The 20,916-nt window shown below is 47.7% G+C and overlaps 1 protein-coding gene across 2 annotated transcripts in view; it reads left to right on the top strand.

The window, feature by feature from the left end:
* Positions 1-1,303: 1,303 nt before the first annotated feature.
* The window catches only part of LOC106568232 (calcium-binding protein 1), a 34,344-nt gene continuing 14,731 nt past the window's right edge, over positions 1,304-20,916 (top strand). For both annotated transcript variants that reach the window (XM_014138391.2, XM_014138389.2), the window contains exon 1: positions 1,304-2,291. In XM_014138391.2, coding sequence (XP_013993866.1) covers positions 1,599-2,291 — 693 coding nt within the window. In that variant the 5' untranslated portion in view covers positions 1,304-1,598. The remainder of the gene's footprint in view (positions 2,292-20,916) is intronic.

Here is a 20,916-nt window from a genome sequence, read left to right as displayed (position 1 = left end):
AAATGAGGTGAAATCAAACGTTTTCTTTGACCAAATTGGTGGAACAACCCAAATATGTATGGTCAAGAATGTATAGTGAATTCCATTATTTATTATTATTATAATTTGTTTTTACAATTTCCATTGAGACAAATACATTTCACACACTCAAATGAGTAAATGGTGCTGTTCAAAATACCCTTTACATTTTAAGTGCCCTTTATAAAGGGTTTGCAAAAGTTGTAAAAACTGTTTGTTTCTAGAGCATTTTTTGTTATTGGTATTAAACAGTAATAACTAATTGAATGAATTATAACAGACATATAACTTAATTATTTAGCAAGCACAAACAATCACACAATTACAACCAATGATACATCCCTTACAAACCCTTTATAAAAGGTGAAGTGCTAAGTAATTGTACATGTGATTTGACCATTATAAATGTATGGAGATGGGGTTGAAAGGTGAAGGTACAATGTTACATAAGCTCCACTTTCAGCTTGAGAGCATCTGTTTACCCTAGAGAGAGTTATGGTTAGGGAGGATGGAGGGAGGGAGGGAGAACACTGGGGGAGAGAGAGAGGCCAGAGAAAGACAGAGGCCACTTGAGAAAGAGCCAACTGTCATCAGGAGTGGTAATAGCCTATTTAGACATTGTGGAGGAAAATAAATATATATAGATTTTTGATTTGATGCCATTGAGCAATAGGGTTTCACCGGATAGATATTTAGAAAATGTTTAGAGTAGACTATAGGATGGATGGAATTTTGGGAGATGGTTAGATAGGTCTGGGGATGGGGAGTTTGGTCGGGAATTCCATGCAGGCTGTTGCTTTTTACTCTGGTAGAATGGCAGTTCCTAATGGTCCTCGTAGAGTTACTAGACAGAAGATGCAATATGATTCATTGATGAAATTGAGAATATCATGCTGATACTAATGTACTTAACTTTGACATGAATATAGGAATATTTGTCCAAGAGATGCAGTTCTAGTTAGGTATTTTAATCAATAACTGAACAAAAAAACTTTGATTGACAATTGTTCTGGCAAGGCAGTGAAGTAAAAACAATTTCGTACCCCTCTCACCTATTATCTTGCTTCACATGTGATGCTCAACCTCACGACCCCCCGGGTCGAGATGAATGAGTAAAGCAATGACTAATTATAATGATATACGGCTCTTTTACGGTTCATTATAATCTGTGGTGACGCGGGACCTAACGAACTTTGCGCGAGGACAGTGTACGGTACGCCGCGTAGCAGGCAACTATAAAATCCCCCTCCAAAGCCACCCAAATTCACTGATGCGTTCTGCGTGTGTATAGAAGCGACTGATTCGTCACTTCGTATGACACGTAGCCTCGCATCTATACAATAGCAGGTGGCATTCAGAACTTTCTCATTTCACAGTGGGTGGGTGTTCCTAGTTTGCACTGTAGCCTAGGCTGTAGAGACGCGCGAATAGGCTACTGAGAGGAGATCCAATAGACTGCCCTGACTACACAGTATACCGGCTAAATGCCCAGCACCTGCAACTGTCTTCACACGACCTTCAGTCTTGTCCTGTTATCTGCACACAGTAATACATTAAGGTAAAAATAACGGCACACGGCAATGAGCTCCTCTCTTCCCAAGAGCGAATCTACTACCTCTCTGTTGAGATCTTCAGCGGTACCGGTGAGTCGCAGATCCGCACATCATTCTGAGCATCATGGGTCGCGCAGCCACCGCAGTCATCATCATCAACCCGACGGAGGTAGCAGTGTACCTGACGAGCCGTGTTGGAGCGATGAGTGCGAGGCAAGCGCGCGCAGACCGCTTTGTCAACCGAGGCATGCTGGTGGCAGGACAGACAGGAATGGAGGTGATAAACGGGGACATTCCCACCACTTCCAACAACACAGCAACCACTACGATGACGGCTACAGACAGGAAGAAATGAAAGAGCGGATGGATCGCAGTGGGAAAGACCGCAGTAAGTCGTCCAGACACCTCCACCCACACCACCACCATCACAACACCTCCAAATGTGACCTGCCGCCTGCGCATCACCACGGGAACCCACGTCCGGACCGGAGGTCCTCGCCAACTCCATCCTTTACAAAACAATCCGACGATACTGCGTACTTTTTTGAATCAAAGGACAGAATAAATGCTGGGTCGTCCACGAGTATAAACGCTGACCCACCGGCATCGTCCACGCCAGTGCCCGGTCCCCTTACCAGCCGCACCGCCAAAAGACTCAGCACAGCTCCACCTGAACATGACTCCAATCTGCATCCGATAGTGAAATCAGTCTTCGGGCAGGTAGGTAAATCCGTGTGTAGACAGCACTACAACACATTGATTAGCCTGCCTACTCTCGAACAAACATTCAAAGTCAGCTCAAGGATTCAACAAGTAGACTGGGGATTATTAGTCACAATAGGCAATTCATGTATGTGCATTTGCCAAAAAACGCCGCGCGACCTAAACTCCATTTCATTTCAAGGGTCAATTTGAATTATAATTTCTAAATGCAAAAAGATTCAACTTCATTTACACAATTGACCATTTGATGCATTTTGGCATTAACGGCTCTATTATGCACGAATAAACGCGAAGGTGTTTTGTTGTGTAACACCATTAAATAGTAATTCATAACACAGAAATGAAGGATGAACCTTTCGTTCAGAGCAGGTAGTTGCAATAGCTATAGGATGCGTGACAACAGAAGGCTGGGATTCTGGATTTCTCCAACTGCACAGTGCACTAACATTTCCCAAAGATTTTTCCTAAAATATTCCAATGTATTTGAAACAAGACCGTTGGATAGATATGAGTAGTAGCCTATAGGTCAGATTATATAGTTTAGACAGCTCAAGCATGACAAAATGAGAATGCTTCACAGTGTCAGATTGGTATGGTAGGGTCAAAGGTGAGGGACAGGTAGAGCAGGAACCCAAGCCAAATATGACTTGACACCCATTCACCCCAGCTGACCATATCAAAAATGTAGATACCTTTGAGTCCAAATTTCACTTATCTGTGTATCTGGTAATTAGTTTGATGGAGGGGGTGGCAGCCTGTCATGTGTGGTGATATGAATAAGGATACTCTCATCATGTCTGTCACCTGAGCAATGGCAGGTGGATCAACTTTCCAATCCTGTGGAAATTGTAGCTGTGCTGAACACACACACACACACACACACACACACACACACACACACACACACACACACACACACACACACACACACACACACACACACACACACACACACACACACACACACAGCTATTTGTGGTAAGTCACACTCACATCAAGTTTTTTTTTAAGTGATCATTTGGGTAAGGAAAAGGTATCATCCTTGCCAGACTTTGGGGCCGTACACCAGAAGATGGATAGGTGATTGTGGATGGCAAAAGAAGGGTGCTTCTCCATCTCTTCATTCCTGCATCCCATCTCCTCTACCCTCGACTAATACAAAGGTCCTCCTCAAAGTCCTCATCAAATAACCCCGTTCCTATAGTGCCTCTGTTGCTCTCCATCAGTAGGCTAGCCGTTGTTTTCTTCCTGTGGCGCTGAGCTATTAGTTTCAGTGCTAAGGGAGATAGAAAGCTCAGAAGGAGACAACACGTTTCCCATGTGTTAATGTGTGCCAGAAATAACTTCACTCAAACCAGGCCAGAGCTTCAATCAGTCACAGGAGTTCTAGGCAGCAAACCCCAATCTATGCAGCACTGCTGTGCTCTATAGTGCCTACAGTATCTCAATCTGCTCCACAGTGAGACACGATGCAGTAGCCCTCTATCACTCTATCCAGTCATTGTGCTTTGAAATGGGAATATTGAAGGACCTTTAATGACAATATCTGTCTATTTCTCACTCACTTGGCTGTGCAATTGCTTAGCTGGAGGAGTTTTTGAGCAGAAAAAGTATGCAAGGGGACTGTGTCACTTGATGCTAGTTACTGTCAGAAAGCTCTGACTATTTCAGTACTATCAGATCTATAACTGGATATGCAGTGTTTGTGTCCAATTACGTAATAGCAAAGTTTCAATTCAACTGAGTTGTGTGGTGGTGTCTAGATATTGCAAGATGTTCTGTTTGTCTGATACAAAGATGTGTGTGTGTGTGTACCTGCCTGTGTGTGCACATAGGTGCATGTGTGTGTTTGGATCTTTGGTTGTGATAATCTATTAGGTGACATTTACATGTCATATCATATCTACCTTATCCTATCTATCATATCTATCTTATCCTATCTATCTTATCATATCTTTTTATTGGCCCTGGCACAAGTATACTTTGAATAAATGTTTTGATATGGAGTGAGAATGTACCCACTGACATTATATATTTCATATTTTTCTTATGTAACACCAAGGTCTCCCTACAGAACTCATTCTCTGCCAGTGGAAGCTAAATATAACACTCCCAAGACCTGATTATGAGAGAGTGGAGGAGAACAGTGTGGTAGTAAAAATATTCAAATCCTTTGGCTAACGCGCTACCTGACAAAGCCAGTTTGCAAATTGGTGACTAAAGCAGGGATTCCTGCATAAGAAAACATATTATCTCAAGCATCCATATAAATAGCATGCTTTTGTAGCAGGGTAATATTTGATATGTGTATATGTACCTTACATGCGACCTGTAATAAGACTATGCAATTAATGGACAAAGTCTATTAAAACTATATCTGACTCCATAAAGATAATTAAAATTGTAACGATGTACGCTGAAAGTCGGGAAGCAAGTTCAGGTAGTGAATACATTTAATAAATAAAAGAACAAAACAAGAAACACGAACAGCGCACCGACATGGAACAGGAACAGGAACAATGAGGACTGGGGAAGAAACTAAAGGAAGTGACATATAAAGGGCAGGAAATCAAGGAGGTGATGGAGTCTAGGTGAGTGTCATTATGCGCCTAACACTGGTGACAGGTGTGCGCCCTAACGAGCAGCCTGGTGATCTAGAGGCCGTAGAGGGAGCACACGTGAGGAAAATATGCAAGCAAGCATTAGGCGTTTAGCTGAGTAAGATCAAGGAATGGTCATGAGAAGTGATGGCAAAATGCAAGTATTATTTAATAACTTTCTAAATTAAACGGGTTCACATACAAGGCATAAATGTAACGGTGTTGGTAGTCGTGATTAGGAATGAGGCGCAGGAAGCAACGAGCACAGGGAGTGTTGTTCTTTTAATAACACTTTGAGAAAGAAAATCAAAGTTCCCAAACACAGGGGAATAAATAAAGTGTGACAATGCCAAGCCGAACATGAACAAGACAGTCGGAAACAACAATTAATCCCGCACGAAAAGGAGCGGGCCAGCAAACCTAAATAGCCCTTCTAATGGCTAATTTACCACAGGTGTGAGAAATAAAAAAAAGGGAAAAGCAAAGGAAATCGGTGGCAGCTAATAGGCCGGTGACGACGACCGCCGAGCGCCACCCGAGCAGGAGGGGGCGCCACCGTCGGTGGGAATCGTGACAGTACCCCCCCTCCTGACGCGCGGCTCCTGCAGCGCGCCGACACCGGCCTCGAGGTCGACCCGGAGGGCGAGGGGCAGGGCGATCCGGACGGAGGTGGTGGAACTCCCTCAACATAGATGGGTCCAGGACGTCCGCCGCCGGCACCCAGCACCTCTCCTCCGGGCCGTACCCCTCCCAGTCCACGAGGTACTGCAGGCCCCTCACCCGGCGTCTCGAGTCCAGAATGGCCCGTATGCTGTACGCCGGGGACCCCCCGATGTCCAGAGGGGGTGGAGGGACCTCCGGCACCTCATCTTCGTGAAGGGGACCAGCTACCACCGGCCTGAGGAGAGACACATGAAACGAGGGGTTAATACGGTAATAGGAAGGGAGTTGCAACCGATAACACACCTCGTTTATCCTCCTCAGGACTTTGAAGGGCCCCACACACTGCGGCCCCAGCTTCCGGCAGGGCACGCGGAGGGGCAGGTTCCGGGTCGAGAGCCAGACCCTGTCTCCCGGTGCGAACACGGGCGCCTCACTGCGGTGGCGGTCAGCACTCCTCTTCTGCCGCGCACTGGCCTCCTTTAGTGAGTTCTGGACGGCTCTCCAGGTCTCCTTGGAGTGCTGGACCCAGTCCTCCACCGCAGGAGCCTCGGTCTGGCTCTGGTGCCATGGTGCCAGGACCGGCTGGTAACCTAACACACACTGAAAGGGTGATATGTTAGTTGAGGAGTGGCGAAGTGAGTTCTGGGCTAATTCAGCCCTGGGAATATACCTCGCCCACTCCCCTGGCCGGTCCTGGCAATACGACCTCAGGAACCTGCCCACCTCCTGGTTCACCCTCTCCGCCTGCCCATTGCTCTCGGGGTGATAACCGGAGGTCAAACTGACCGAGACCCCCAGCCGCTCCATAAACGCTTTCCAGACCCTGGATGTGAACTGGGAACCTCGATCAGAGACAATGTCCTCCGGCACCCCGTAGTGCCGGAAGACGTGGGTAAATAGGGCCTCCGCAGTCTGCAGGGCCGTAGGGAGACCGGGCAATGGGAGGAGACGGCAGGACTTAGAGAACCGATCCACAACCACCAGAATCACCGTGTTCCCCTGAGAGGGGGGAAGATCTGTTAAGAAGTCGATGGACAGGTGCGACCATGGTCGTTGTGGAACGGGGAGGGGCTGTAACTTCCCTCTCGGTAGATGCCTAGGAGCCTTACTCTGGGCACACACCGAACAGGAAGAGACATAGGACCTCACGTCCTTAGCCAAGGTGGGCCACCAGTACTTCCCCCTTAGACCCCGCACTGTCCTCGCCTCACCAGGATGACCCGCAGTAGGTAGCGTGTGCGCCCACCGAATCAAACGATCACGAACACCGAGCGGCACATACATGCGCCCTACGGGCACCTGCGCAGGCGCAGGTTCCAACACCAATGCCCGCTCGATGTCCGCGTCCACCTCCCATACCACTGGTGCCACCAGCCTAGATGCTGGAATGATGGGAGTTGGATCGATGGGCCGGTCCTCCGTGTCATAGAGACGGGACAGCGCGTCGGCCTTAGTATTCAGGGAACCCGGTCTATAGGAGATGGTAAACCTAAACCGGGCGAAGAACATGGCCCACCTCGCCTGACGTGGATTCAGTCTCCTCGCTGCCCAGATGTACTCCAGGTTTCGGTGGTCGGTCCAGATGAGAAAGGGGTGTTTAGCCCCCTCAAGCCAGTGCCTCCACACCCTCAGAGCTTTAACCACCGCTAGCAACTCCCTGTCCCCCAAATCGTAGTTACGCTCCGCCGAACAGAGCTTCTTCGAAAAGAAAGCGCAGGGGCGGAGTTTCGATGGCGTACCTGAGCGCTGTGATAGCACGGCACCCACCCCAGCCTCGGATGCATCCACCTCCACTACGAACGCTAAAGACGGGTCCGGGTGCGCCAACACGGGTGCGTCGGTGAACAGCGCCTTCAACCTCTTGAAGGCTCCGTCTGCCTCCGTCGACCATCGCAAACGCACCGGCCCCCCCTTCAGCAGTGAGGTAATGGGAGCCGCTACCTGGCCAAAACCCCGGATAAACCTCCGGTAGTAATTGGCAAAGCCTAAGAACCGCTGCACCTCCTTCACCGTGGTTGGAGTCGGCCAATTACGCACGGCCTTAACGCGGTCACACTCCATCACTACCCCCGTGGTGGAAATGCGATAACCCAGAAAGGAGACGGCTCGTTTGGAAAACTCACATTTCTCAGCCTTAACGTATAGGTCATGCTCCAGCAGTCGACCAAGCACCTTGCGCACCAGGGACACATGCGCGGAGCGGGTGGCGGAATATATCAGAATGTCATCGATATAGACAATCACGCCCTGCCCGTGCAGGTCCCTGAGAATTTCGTCAACAAAGGATTGAAAGACGGCTGGAGCATTTTTCAACCCATACGGCATGACGAGGTACTCATAATGGCCTGATGTGGTACTAAAGGCGGTTTTCCACTCGTCTCCCTTCTTGATACGCACCAGATTATACGCGCTCCTGAGATCCAATTTTGTGAAGAACTGTGCTCTGTGAAATTATTCCACCGCCGAAGCGATGAGAGGTAGTGGGTAACTAAATCCCACCGTGATAGCGTTTAGACCTCGGTAATCGATGCACGGATGCAGACCTCCCTCCTTTTTCTTCACAAAAAAGAAACTCGAGGAAGCGGGTGAGATGGAGGGCCGAATGTACCCCTGTCCCAGGGATTCCGTGACATATGTCTCCATAGCCGCCGTCTCCTCCTGTGACAAGGGGTACACGTGACTCCTGGGAAGCGCAGCGTTTACCTGGAGATCTATCGCACAATCCCCCTGTCGATGAGGTGGTAATTTAGTCGCCCTCTTTTTACACGGTGGACACCTGTTCTGGACTCTCCACCGACGTGGCACCTATGGAAACTCCTAGACACCTCCCTGAACACTTCTCTGACCACCCCTGGAGAACCCCCTGTTTCCACGAAATACGGGGATTGTGACCAGCCAGCCAGGGGACCCCCAGCACCACCAGAAACGCAGGCGAATCAATAAGGAAAAAACGAATGCGTTCCATATGATTCCCCTGCGTTACCATGTCCAGTGGCACCGTAGACTCCCTGACTAGCCCTGACCCTAATGGTCGGCTATCTAGGGAGTGCACAGGGAAGGGGGAATCTAACGGCACCCGCGGAATGCCCAGCTTGATGGCAAGTCCACGGTCCATAAAATTCCCAGCTGCGCCTGAATCGACTAGCGCCCTATGCTGGGAAGAGGGGAAAAATTTAGTAAAAAAAACAGGTAAAAACACGTGACCAACAGGGGGTTCTGGGTGAATCTGGTGCTGACTCACCTGAGGTGACCGAGAAGTGTTCTGCCTGCCATCTCGACTCCCAGACTGGCTCCTCCAGCACCGGTCGGGCGTGTGTCCTCTCCGACCACAGCTGGTGCAGGAGGAGCCACCTCCTCCGGTGCCCCTTGGCACGGCCCCTCCCACCTCCATAGGGGTAGGAGGGGGGGTGCACGGGGGTGGAACGGACAGGACCCTCTCCGAACGCCCGCGGGCAGCCAGCAAATTGTCCAGACGTATGGACATATCAATCAGCTCATCCAGGGACAGAGCTGTGTCTCGACAGGCCAGCTCCCTGCGGACGTCCGCCCGGAGACTGCAGCGGTAGTGGTCTATGAGGGCCCTGTCGTTCCACCCCGCCCCAGCAGCCAAGGTCCTGAACTCCAGTGCGAAGTCCTGCGCACTCCTCGTCTCCTGCCTGAGGTGGAACAGCCGCTCACCCGCCGCTCTTCCTTCCGGAGGGTGGTTGAACATGGCCCGAAAGCGGCGGGTGAACTCTGGGTAGTGGTCCCTCGCCGAGTCTGGACCGTTCCAGACCGCATTAGCCCACTCCAGAGCTCGGCCCGTCAGGCAGGAAACGAGGGCACTCACGCTCTCCTCCCCCGTGGGAGCAGGTCTGACGGTGGCCAGGTACAGCTCAAGCTGGAGCAAAAACCCCTGGCACCCAGCCGCCGCCCCATCGTACTCCCTCGGGAGCGCCAAACGAAGCGCGCCAGAGCCAGACGTCATGGGAGGCGCAGATGGCTGTATCGGGGGAGGTGGAGGTGGAGAGAGGATACCACTTCTCTCCCATCGGTCCATCCTCTCCATCATCTGGTCCATGGCCGATCCAATGCGATGTAGGACTGTCGTGTGGTGGAGCACGCGTTCCTCCATCGAGGGCAGAGGAGTGCTCGCTGCTTCCGCTGATTCCATACCTTTATGGTGGTGCGGGATTCTGTAACGGCGTTGGTAGTTGTGATTAGGAATGAGGCGCAGGAAGCAACGAGCACTGGGAGTGTTGTTCTTTTAATAACACTTTGAGAAAGAAAATCAAAGTTCCCAAACACAGGGGAATAAATAAAGTATGACAATGCCAAGCCGAACATGAACAAGACAGTCGGAAACAACAATTAATCCCGCACGAAAAGGAGCGGGCCAGCTAACCTAAATAGCCCTTCTAATGGCTAATTTACCACAGGTGTGAGAAATAAAAAAAAGGGAAAAGCAAAGGGAATCGGTGGCAGCTAATAGGCCGGTGACGACGACCGCCCAGCGCCACCCGAGCAGGAGGGGGCGCCACCGTCGGTGGGAATCGTGACAATAAAGCTTAAGTTACAAGGCAATACTTCCATTATTAACAAAACATAATTCTAGGCATATAGGTCCTAAGGTTAAGTTACAAGACAAAGCATGAACAAAGAGATGCCTACAAGGCCAGATTCATAGAAGCCTAGGAAACTAGAAAATATCAAGATAAGAGAGAAAACAGACATTCATTCCATTTATACCAGATATGACTTGTTTGTATTCAAAATTAATTGTTGTCCAATCCACAGACCACACGAAAGGTAGTAAAACTAAGATATCCAAACAGATCAAACCAGCCAAGGAAGCCTCTAGGAAGGGGGTCACATCTATGTGTGATGACCTGTGGGGGTGGGCAGAGTAGGACAATTGCATACAGTGTCGTCAGAGTTTACTCTGAACAACTATAAGGAACCACAGAGATCATACATCCATATACAGTGGGGCAAAAAAGTATTTAGTCAGCCACCAATTGTGCAAGTTCTCCCACTTAAAAAGATGAGAGAGGCCTGTAATTTTCATCATAGGTACACTTCAACTATGACAGACAAAATGAGAAAAATAAATCCAGAAAATCACATTGTAGGATTTTTAATGAATTTATTTGCAAATTATGGTGGAAAATAAGTATTTGGTCCATAACAAAAGTTTATCTCAATACTTTGTTATATACCCTTTGTTGGCAATGACACAGGTCAAACGTTTTCTGTAAGTCTTCACAAGGTTTTCACACACTGTTGCTGGTATTTTGGCCCATTCCTCCATGCAGATCTCCTCTAGAGCAGTGATGTTTTGGGGCTGTCGCTGTGCAACACGGACTTTCAACTCCCTCCAAAGATTTTTTATGGGGTTGAGATCTGGAGACTGGCTAGGCCACTCCAGGACCTTGAAATGCTTCTTACGAAGCCACTCCTTTGTTGCCCGGGAGGTGTGTTTGGGATCATTGTCATGCTGAAAGACCCAGCCATGTTTCATCTTCAATGCCCTTGCTGATGGAAGGAGGTTTTCACTCAAAATCTCACGATACATGGCCCCATTCATTCTTTCCTTTACACGGATCAGTCGTCCTGGTCCCTTTACAGAAAAACAGCCCGAAAGCATGATGTTTCCACCCCCATGCTTCACAGTAGGTATGGTGTTCTTTGGATGCAACTCAGCATTCTTTGTCCTCCAAACACGACGAGTTGAGTTTTTACCAAAAAGTTCTATTTTGGTTTCATCTGACCATATGACATTCTCCCAATCCTCTTCTGGATCATCCAAATGCTCTCTAGCAAACTTCAGACGGGCCCAGCCAAACCCGGACGACGCTGGGCCAATTGTGCGCCGCCCTGTGGGACTCCCAATCATGGCCGGTTGTGATACAGCCTGGAACGTGCCCCTCCTCATCCCTTTCCTCAAAACGCCCCCTCATCACTTTCTTCATAATGTCCCCCTCATCCCTTTCCTCATAATGCCCCCCTCCTCATCCCTTTCCTGATAATGCCCCCCTCATCCCTTTCCTCAAAACGCCCCCTCCTCATCACTTTCTTCATAATGCCCCCTCCTCATCCCTTTACTCATAATACCCCCTCATCCCTTTCCTCATAACACCCCCCTCCTCATCCCTTTACTCTTAACGCCCCCTTACTCATCCCTTTCCTCATAATGCCCCCCTACTCATCCCTTTCCTCAAAACGCCCCCTCCTCATCCCTTTACACATAATGCCCCACTCCTCATCCCTTTCCTCACAACTCCCCCCTACTCATCACTTTCCTCATAATGCCCCCCTCCTCATCACTTTCCTCATAATGCCCCCCTCATCCTTTTACTCTTTTATTTTTTTTATTTAACCTTTACTTAACCAGGTAGGCTAGTTGAGAACAAGTTCTCATTTACAACTGTGACCTGGCCAAGATAAAGCAAAGCAGTGTGACACAGACAACAACACAGAGTTACACATGGAATAAACAAAAAACAAGTCAATGACACAGTAGAAAAAAAGAAAGTCTATATACAGTGTGCAAAAGGCATGAGGAGGTAGGCAATAAATAGGCCATAGTAGTGAAGAATTACAATTTAGCAGATTAACACTGGAGTGGTAAATGAGCAAATGATGATGTGCAAGTAGAGATACTGGTGTGCAAAAGAGCAGAAAAGTAAAATAAAAACAGTATGGGGATGAAGTAGGTAGATTGGGTGGGCTATTTACAGATGTACTATGTACAATTGCAGCGATCGGTAAGCTGCTCAGATAGCTGATGTTTAAAGTTGGTGAGAGAAATATAAGTCTCCAGCTTCAGCGATTTTTGCAATTCGTTCCATTCACTGGCAGCAGAGAACTGGATGGAAAGGCAGCTAAATGAGGTGTTGGCTTTGGGGATGATCAGTTAGATATACCTGCTGGAACGTGTGCTACGGGTGGGTGTTGTTATCGTGACCAGTGAGCTGAGATAAGGCGGAGCTTTACCTAGCATAGACTTATAGATGACCTGGAGCCAGTGGGTCTGGCGACAAATATGTAGCGAGGGCCAGCCAACTAGAGCATACAAGTCGCAGGGGTGGGTGGTATAAGGTGATTTGGTAACAAAACAGATGGCACTGTGATAAACTGCATCCAGTTGCTGAGTAGAGTATTGGAAGCTATTTTCTAGATGACATCGCTGAAGTCGAGGATCGGTAGGATAGTCAGTTTTACGAGGGTAAGTTTGGTGGCGTGAGTCAATGAGGCTTTGTTGCGAAATAGAAATCCGATTCTAGATTTTATTTTGGATTGGAGATGTTTAATATGAGTCTGGAAGGAGAGTTTACAGTCTAGCCAGACACCTAGGTATTTATAGTTGTCCACATATTCTAGGTCAGAACCGTCCAGGGTGGTGATGCTAGTCGGGCGGGCGGGTGAGGGCAGTGAACGGTTGAAAAGCATGCATTTGGTTTTACTAGCATTTAAGAGCAGTTGGAGGCCATGGAAGGAGTGTTGTATGGCATTGAGGCTCGTTTGGAGGTTAGTTAGCACAGTGTCCAAGGAAGGGCCAGAAGTATACAGAATGGTGTCGTCTGCGTTGAGGTGGATCAGGGAATCACCTTGATGTTAGCGGAGAACGACTGGGTGTTGTCCAGGGTCACGCCAAGGCTCTTAGCACTCTGGGAGGAGGACACAATGGAGTTGTCCACCGTGATGGCGAGATCATGGAACGGGCAGTCCTTCCCCGGGAGGAAGAGCAGCTCCGTCTTGCCGAGGTTCAGCTTGAGGTGGTGATCCGTCATCCACACTGATATGTCTGCCAGACATGCAGAAATGCGATTGGCCACCTGGTTATCAGAAGGGGGAAAGGAGAAGATTAATTGTGTGTCATCTGTGTAGCAATGATAGAAGAGACCATGTGAGGATATGACAGAGCCAAGTGACTTGGTGTATAGCGAGAATAGGAGAGGGCCTAGAACTGAGCCCTGGGGGACACCAGATGTGAGAGCACGTGGTGCGGAGACGGATTCTCGCCACGCCACCTGGTAGGAGCGACCTGTCAGGTAGGACGCAATCCAAGAGTGAGCCGCGCCGGAGATGCCCAACTCGGAGAGGGTGGAGAGGAGGATCTGATGGTTCACAGTATCAAAGGCAGCAGATAGGTCTAGAAGGATAAGAGCAGAGGAGAGAGAGTTAGCTTTAGCAGTGCGGAGAGCCTCCGTGACACAGAGAAGAGCAGTCTCAGTTGAATGACCAGTCTTGAAACCTGACTGATTTGGATCAAGAAGGTCATTCTGAGAGAGATGGCAAGAGAGTTGGCCAAGGACGGCACGCTCAAGAGTTTTGGAGAGAAAAGAAAGAAGGGATACTGGTCTGTAGTTGTTGACATCGGAGGGATCGAGTGTAGGTTTTTTGAGAAGGGGTGCAACTCTCGCTCTCTTGAAGACGGAAGGGACGTAGCCAGCGGTCAAGGATGAGTTGATGAGCGAGGTGAGGTAGGGGAGAAGGTCTCCGGAAATGGTCTGGAGAAGAGAGGAGGGGATAGGGTCAAGCGGGCAGGTTGTTGGGCGGCCGGCCGTCACAAGTCGCAAGATTTCATCTGGAGAGAGAGGGGAGAAAGAGGTCAAAGCATAGGGTAGGGCAATGTGAGCAGGACCAGCGGTGTCGTTTGACTTAACAAACGAGGATCGGATGTCGTCAACCTTCATTTCAAAATGGTTGACGAAGTCATCCGCAGAGAGTGGGTGGGGGGGGAGGATTCAGGAGGGAGGAGAAGGTGGCAAAGAGCTTCCTAGGGTTAGAGGCAGATGCTTGGAATTTAGAGTGGTAGAAAGTGGCTTTAGCAGCAGAAACAGAGGAAGAATATGTAGCGAGGAGGAAGTGAAAAGATGCTAGGTCCGCAGGGAGGCTAGTGTTCCTCCATTTCCGCTCGGCTGCCTGGAGCCCTGTTCTGTGAGCTCGCAATGAGTCGTCAAGCCACGGAGCAGGAGGGGAGGACCGAGCCAGCCGGGAGGATAGGGGACATAGAGAGTCAAAGGATGCAGAAAGGGAGGAGAGGAGGGTTGAGGAAGCAGAATCAGGAGATTGGTTGGAGAAAGGTTGAGCAGAGGGAAGAGATGATAGGATGGAAGAGGAGAGAGTAGCAGGAGAGAGAGAGCAAAGGTTGCGACGGCGCAATACCATCTGAGTAGGGGCAGAGTGAGTAGTGTTGGAGGAGAGCGAGAGGGAAAAGGATACAAGGAAGTGGTCGGAGACTTGGAGGGGAGTTGCAATGAGATTAGTAGAAGAACAGCATCTAGTAAAAATGAGGTCAAGTGTATTGCCTGCCTTGTGAGTAGGGGGGGACGGTGAGAGGGTGAGGTCAAAAGAGGAGAGGAGTGGAAAGAAGGATACAGAGAGAAATGAGTCAAAGCTAGACGTAGGGAGGTTAAAGTCACCCAGAACTGTGAGGGGTGAGCCATCCTCAGGAAAGGAACTTATCAAGGCGTCAAGCTCATTGATGAACTCTCCAAGGGAACCTGGAGGAAGATAAATGATAAGGAAGTTAAGCTTGAATGGGCTAGTGACTGTGACAGCATGGAATTCAAAGGAGGAGATAGACAGATGGGTCAGGGGAGAAAGAGAGAATGTCCACTTGGGAGAGATGAGGATTCCAGTGCCACCACCCCGCTGACCAGATGCTCTCGGGGTATGCGAGAACACGTGGTCAGACGAGGAGAGAGCAGTAGGAGTAGCAGTGTTTTCTGTGGTAATCCATGTTTCCGTCAGCGCCAAGAAGTCGAGGGACTGGAGGGTAGCATAGGCTGAGATGAACTCTGCCTTGTTGGCCGCAGACCGGCAGTTCCAGAGGCTGCCGGAGACCTGGAACTCCACGTGGGTCGTGCACGCTGGGACCACCACGTTAGAGTGGCAGCGGCCACGCGGTGTGAAGCGTTTGTGTGGCCTGTGCAGAGAGGAGAGAACAGGGATAGACAGACACATAGTTGACAGGCTACAGGAGAGGCTACGCTAATGCAAAGGAGATTGGAATGAAAATTAACTAAACAACTGGGGAAGCGAGAGAGCAGGGCCTCCCTCACTAACCATTCAATTAGAAGTTCGAACTGTTTGGGCATAGACCTGGAAAGTATGACAGAACTTTGCAGGCTAACTCCCCCCCTTTGGCAGTTCTATCTTGACGGAAAATGTTGACATTGGGTATGGAAATCTCTGAATTTTTGGTGGCCTTCCTAAGCCAGGATTCAGACACGGCAAGGACATCAGGGTTGGCGGAGTGTGCTAAAGCAGTGAGTAAAATAAACTTAGGGAGGAGGCTTCTGATGTTAACATGCATGAAACCAAGGCTTTTTCGATCACAGCAGTCAACAAATGAGGGTGCCTGGGGACACGCAGGGCCTGGGTTTACCTCCACATCACCCGAGGAACAGAGGAGGAGTAGGATAAGGGTACGGCTATAGGCTATCAAAACTGGTCGTCTAGAGCGTTGGGGACAAAGAATAAAAGGAGCAGATTTCTGGGCGTGGTAGAATAGATTCAGGGCATAATGTGCAGACAGGGGTATGGTGGGGTGCGGGTACAGCGGAGGTAAGCCCAGGCACTGAGTGATGATAAGAGAGGTTGCATCTCTGGACATGCTGGTTATAATGGGTGATGTCACCGCATGTGTGGGAGGTGGGACAAAGGAGGTATCAGAGGTATGATGAGTGGAACTAGGGGCTCCATTGTAAACTAAAACAATGATAACTAACCTAAACAACAGTATATAAGGCATATTGACATTTGAGAGAGACATAAAGCGAGGCATGAAGCAATCACAGGTGTTGATTGGGAGAGCTAGCTAAGACAACAACAGGTAAGACAACAACAGCTAATCAGCCAAGACAACAACAACAGGTAAAATGGCAATGAATGGGCAGAGAGGGTCGGTTAACTACACACAGGGCCTGAGTTCGCGGCTGGGGCCGACAGATAAACAAAAATAAACAGAATGGAGTACCGTGATTAATGGACAGTCCAGCAGGCATCAGCTATGTAGCCAAGTGATCATAGGGTCCAGGGGACAGCAATAGATGGAATAGGGAAGCCGCGGAGAAGTCGCTACTATGCTAGCATATGGGCGACACAGCGTTTAAAGTTAGCAGGCCGGGGCTAGTAGAAGAGTCTGTTCCAACGTCCGACAGAGGCCGGTTGAAGGTACAGCGGATGGAGTATTCGTCAGCAGACCAGTCGTGGTGGTGCGGCGGGGCGCCGTGTCGACAAAGGATCCAAGCCAACAACTGAGTCGGCCGGGAGGTGGGCCTGGCCTGGCTCAGGGCTAGTTTCGGTACTGGGTCACTCGGTGGCAGCTAGCTAGCTGTGAAGATCTTCCCTGTGGCTCAGTTGGTAGAGCTTGGTGTTTGCAACGCCAGCATGGTGTGTGCAACGCCAGGGTTGTAGGTTTGATTCCCACGGGGGGCCAGTACAAAAAAATGCATGAAATGAAATGAAATGTATGTATTCACTACTGTAAGTCGCTCTGGATAAGAGCGTCTGCTAAATGACTAAAATGTAAATGTAAGATCAGCAGTAATGGTCCAGGGTTTACGGCAAGAATCCGACGTTGTAGTGGAGAAACAGTCCGATACTGGTAGGCTGGCAAGTATTATCCAGGCTAAAAAAGGGCTGGTATCTGTGCAGAAGGTAAAGGCCGCTAGCAGTGGTTAACAATGACTAAATAGCTTGTAGCTAATTAGCTGGTTAGCTTCTGATGGCTAGGTGGTTCTAGCTATAAGGTCAACAACAACAAAAATAGCAGTTCCATATCACATTGGGTGAGGCAGGTTACCGGAAGGTATAATTGATTTAAAATAGAAAAGAGATTGAGAATAAAATTGAAATATATACAACAATTTGTTCTTAACTGACTTGCCTAGTTAAATAACAGTTAAATAAAATTAAAAATTAAAAAAAGTAAATGGATGAGGAGAGGGCATTATGAGTAAAGGGATGAGGAGGGGGCATTATGAGTAAAGGGATGAGGAGGGGGGTGTTATGAGTAAAGGGATGAGGAGGGGGGCATTATGAGGAAAGGAATGAGGGGGCATTATGAAGAAAGTGATGAGGAGGGCGCATTATGAGGAAAGGAATGAGGAGGGGGCTTTATGAAGAAAGTGATGAGGAGGGGGCATTATGAGGAAAGGGAATAGTTGGTGGGCATTATGAGTAAAGGGATGAGGTGGGCATTATGAGTAAAGGGATGAGGTGAGCATTATGAGTAAAGGGATGAGGAGGGGGCATTATGAGTAAAGGGATGAGGAGGGGGGTGTTATGAGGAAAGGAATGAGGGCGGCATTATGAGGAAAGGAATGAGCAGGGGGCATTATGAAGAAAGTGATGAGGAGGGGGCATTATGAGGAAAGGAATAAAGAGGGGGGTGTTATGAAGAAAGTGATGAGGGGGCATTATGAGGAAAGGGAATAGTTGGTGGGCATTATGAGTAAAGGGATGAGGTGGGCATTATGAGTAAAGGGATGAGGTGAGCATTATGAGTAAAGGGATGAGGAGGGGTGCGTTTTGAGTAAAGGGATGAGAGGGCATTGTGAGAATTGGACATGAAAATAATGAGTGTTTAATGATTAATGATTCCTATCAATAAAGGAAAATCTTGATATAAATACAACATCCCTGTCTAGACGTATGAATTCATGCATAGATATAAATAAAACAACACTAACACATCATTACACTATACTCTCCATACTCATCATTACACTCCCCACTGGGCACACACTGGTTGAATCAACGTTGTTTCTACGTCATTTCAATGAACCAACGTGGAATAGACATTGAATTGACGTCTGTGTCCAGTGGGTCATACACTCAATTCACAGGGATCATAATTATCACAAACATAACTGCTTTCATATTTTCTATTAATCTGTGTCATACATAGCAGACTGCGCATTGTCAATGTAGTCATACTTGAATTATTGTATGTAGGCTACAATTTCCAACTCTTTCCATTTATAGACCAATACAGGTTACAGCAGTCTATTCACAGCTTTCACTGTTGTATTGAGTACTTTATTCAGGGACGTAACTTTCACTGGGGACAGGGGGGACATGTCCCCTCCACATTCTGAAATTGCATTTTTGTCCCCCCCAGTTGTATCATTGGAATGTGATACGAAACAAGGCAACGGTGTGCTTTAGGACCATGTAGACTTCTCTGAGCGGTCGGGTAGGCTGTTTGGAGTGTTTAAAAAATATACACATATATATTATGTCCCCCCTCATTTCGAAAACCAAAGTTGCGACCCTTACTTTTTTTTACCTTAAGCTACCACTTCTGAAGAAAGAAAAACATTCTTTGGAAGTCTGGGCAGAGAAGTAAATGGATGATTGTTTTTCACCAATGCCTAATCACCTCTGCGATGACACCACCAGATGATGGTGGCTGCTCACAATATGTACTGTAAGTCAGAGAGTGTGTGTCTGTTTGTACGATTCAATGTGTGTCAAGCATTTGTATTAAACTATAACTAGAAACCCTAAAACACACAGCTTATTCAATGTAAAATGATATAAAAGAGAAATGTTGGTAAAAAACTCACACTATCTAATCATGGCATAGGGTTCTTCAATGACAGACATGTCCACTATATATACAAAAGTATGTGGACACCCGTTCAAATTAGTGGATTCGGCTATTTTAGTCACATCCGTTGGAAGCAACGTCCAGCACAAGAACTGTTCGTCGGGAGCTTCATGAAATGGGTTTCCATGTCCGAGCAGCCACACACAAGCCTATCTTTCACTCTATGGACCCCCCCCCCCACACTCTCTCTCTCTCTCTCTCTCTCAAAAAAAGAACAGTACACATTACACTCCCAAAGTTCTAAAGGAATAGAGACATTTCAAATGTCATCTCTCTCTCTCTCTCTCTCTCTCTGTGTGTCCCTCTCTCCTTTGTCAGTCTCATTCCTTTCCCTTTTTTATTAGTTCTCTGACCCTCGCTCCATCATTCCCTGTCTTCCTCACCATCTCTCCCTCCCTCTCTCCTGCCAGGTCATACTGACCTTGATGAGGTCTGAAAGGGAAAGAGGAAAGAGGGGGCAGAGAAAATGGAGAGAGAGAGCATGGATGACAGGAAAGAAAGAGAGCATGGATGATGGGAAAGAGAGTGAAAAATGAAAGGACTGGGTGGTAAAGGGAAGGGAAAAGGAGGTGTGGAAAGGCTGCCATGAGATATGTATAAGTATTGTCGTATCAACTGTAATTTCTGTCTTCAATATGTTTATAGCCCAAAGACTATTTATAGCCACAGATGGGTATTTATAGAGTTCATTAATGGATCGTTGTGAAGGAGGTAGACATTTTCACTATTCAGTTAAATCCCCATTGAAATGTGAAGGATTAGACCGTGAAATTCAAGAGACTGTGTAAAGACGTGTGTGTCTGTGCTCATGTGCGTGCAAGTGTGTGTTTATGTGTGTGAGTGATAATGATGAATATTCATGAGAACCCGAGGCTCTCCGTAGCCACTGGAAGAGGAAATCAGGGAGAGAGGGAAACAGTGAGACAGGGAGATTGGGAGACAGGGAAAGGAGAGAGAGTGAAAGGGGACACAGAGACAAGAGGCAGAGGAAGAGAATAGTAATTTTAGCTAAGGTTGTATTATGATACTATGTGCTATGCTATTTGAAATGTTGACAGCAAACTACTCCTCATCCATTCTCCTTTAAAAAAAGGCAAAATATTTTCATGAGCTTCTCACTTAACTATTCCTAGCATGGAATGAATTAGTTTCAAATGAAAGATTATACTTTCATTGCCATAAAAACAACCTATTTAACCTCAGACTTTAATTAAAAAGGCTGTTATTTCAACTCAGGGGTTGATATGGTATGTCGTCACCATAATGGTTAACATAGTCTCTCCCTACTTGGGCTGTTTACAGGTCACTGACTGAATCCTCCTCGGGTGATTTTCACATACAGATGCTGTAAGGTCATCATCCCAAATCAACTTGTTTCTCAGGCTCTGCTCTTCTCCATAAGGAGCCAGACATACAGGTTATCCATTCTTCAATATCTACCCCAGATGAAACTAAAATATAAGGTATAAAGTACATTATTAATGTAATATCTCAGAAGAACATCTGTATCTGAATTGTGAATATTGATGTGAATATTAAGGTAGCATTATAATACGGTAATAATTATAGGCAATTGGATGAGGAACTAAAAATGGACTGTAAGACAGATATATTCATCATCATATGGAGGTTACAGAGTGAACCCACACTCACATACAGTACTGTAGTATAGTACATACATGGAATGAGAAAAAAGACATGCCATGGCAGAATCATGAGAGATGATGCTACCAGCCCTACCAGTCCAGTCTCC

Source organism: Salmo salar, chromosome ssa13, assembly GCF_905237065.1.
Source record: "Salmo salar chromosome ssa13, Ssal_v3.1, whole genome shotgun sequence".
NCBI lineage: Eukaryota > Metazoa > Chordata > Actinopteri > Salmoniformes > Salmonidae > Salmo > Salmo salar.
The sequence above is the reverse complement of the archived record's forward strand: the minus strand, read 5'-3'. Positions and strand labels throughout refer to the sequence as shown.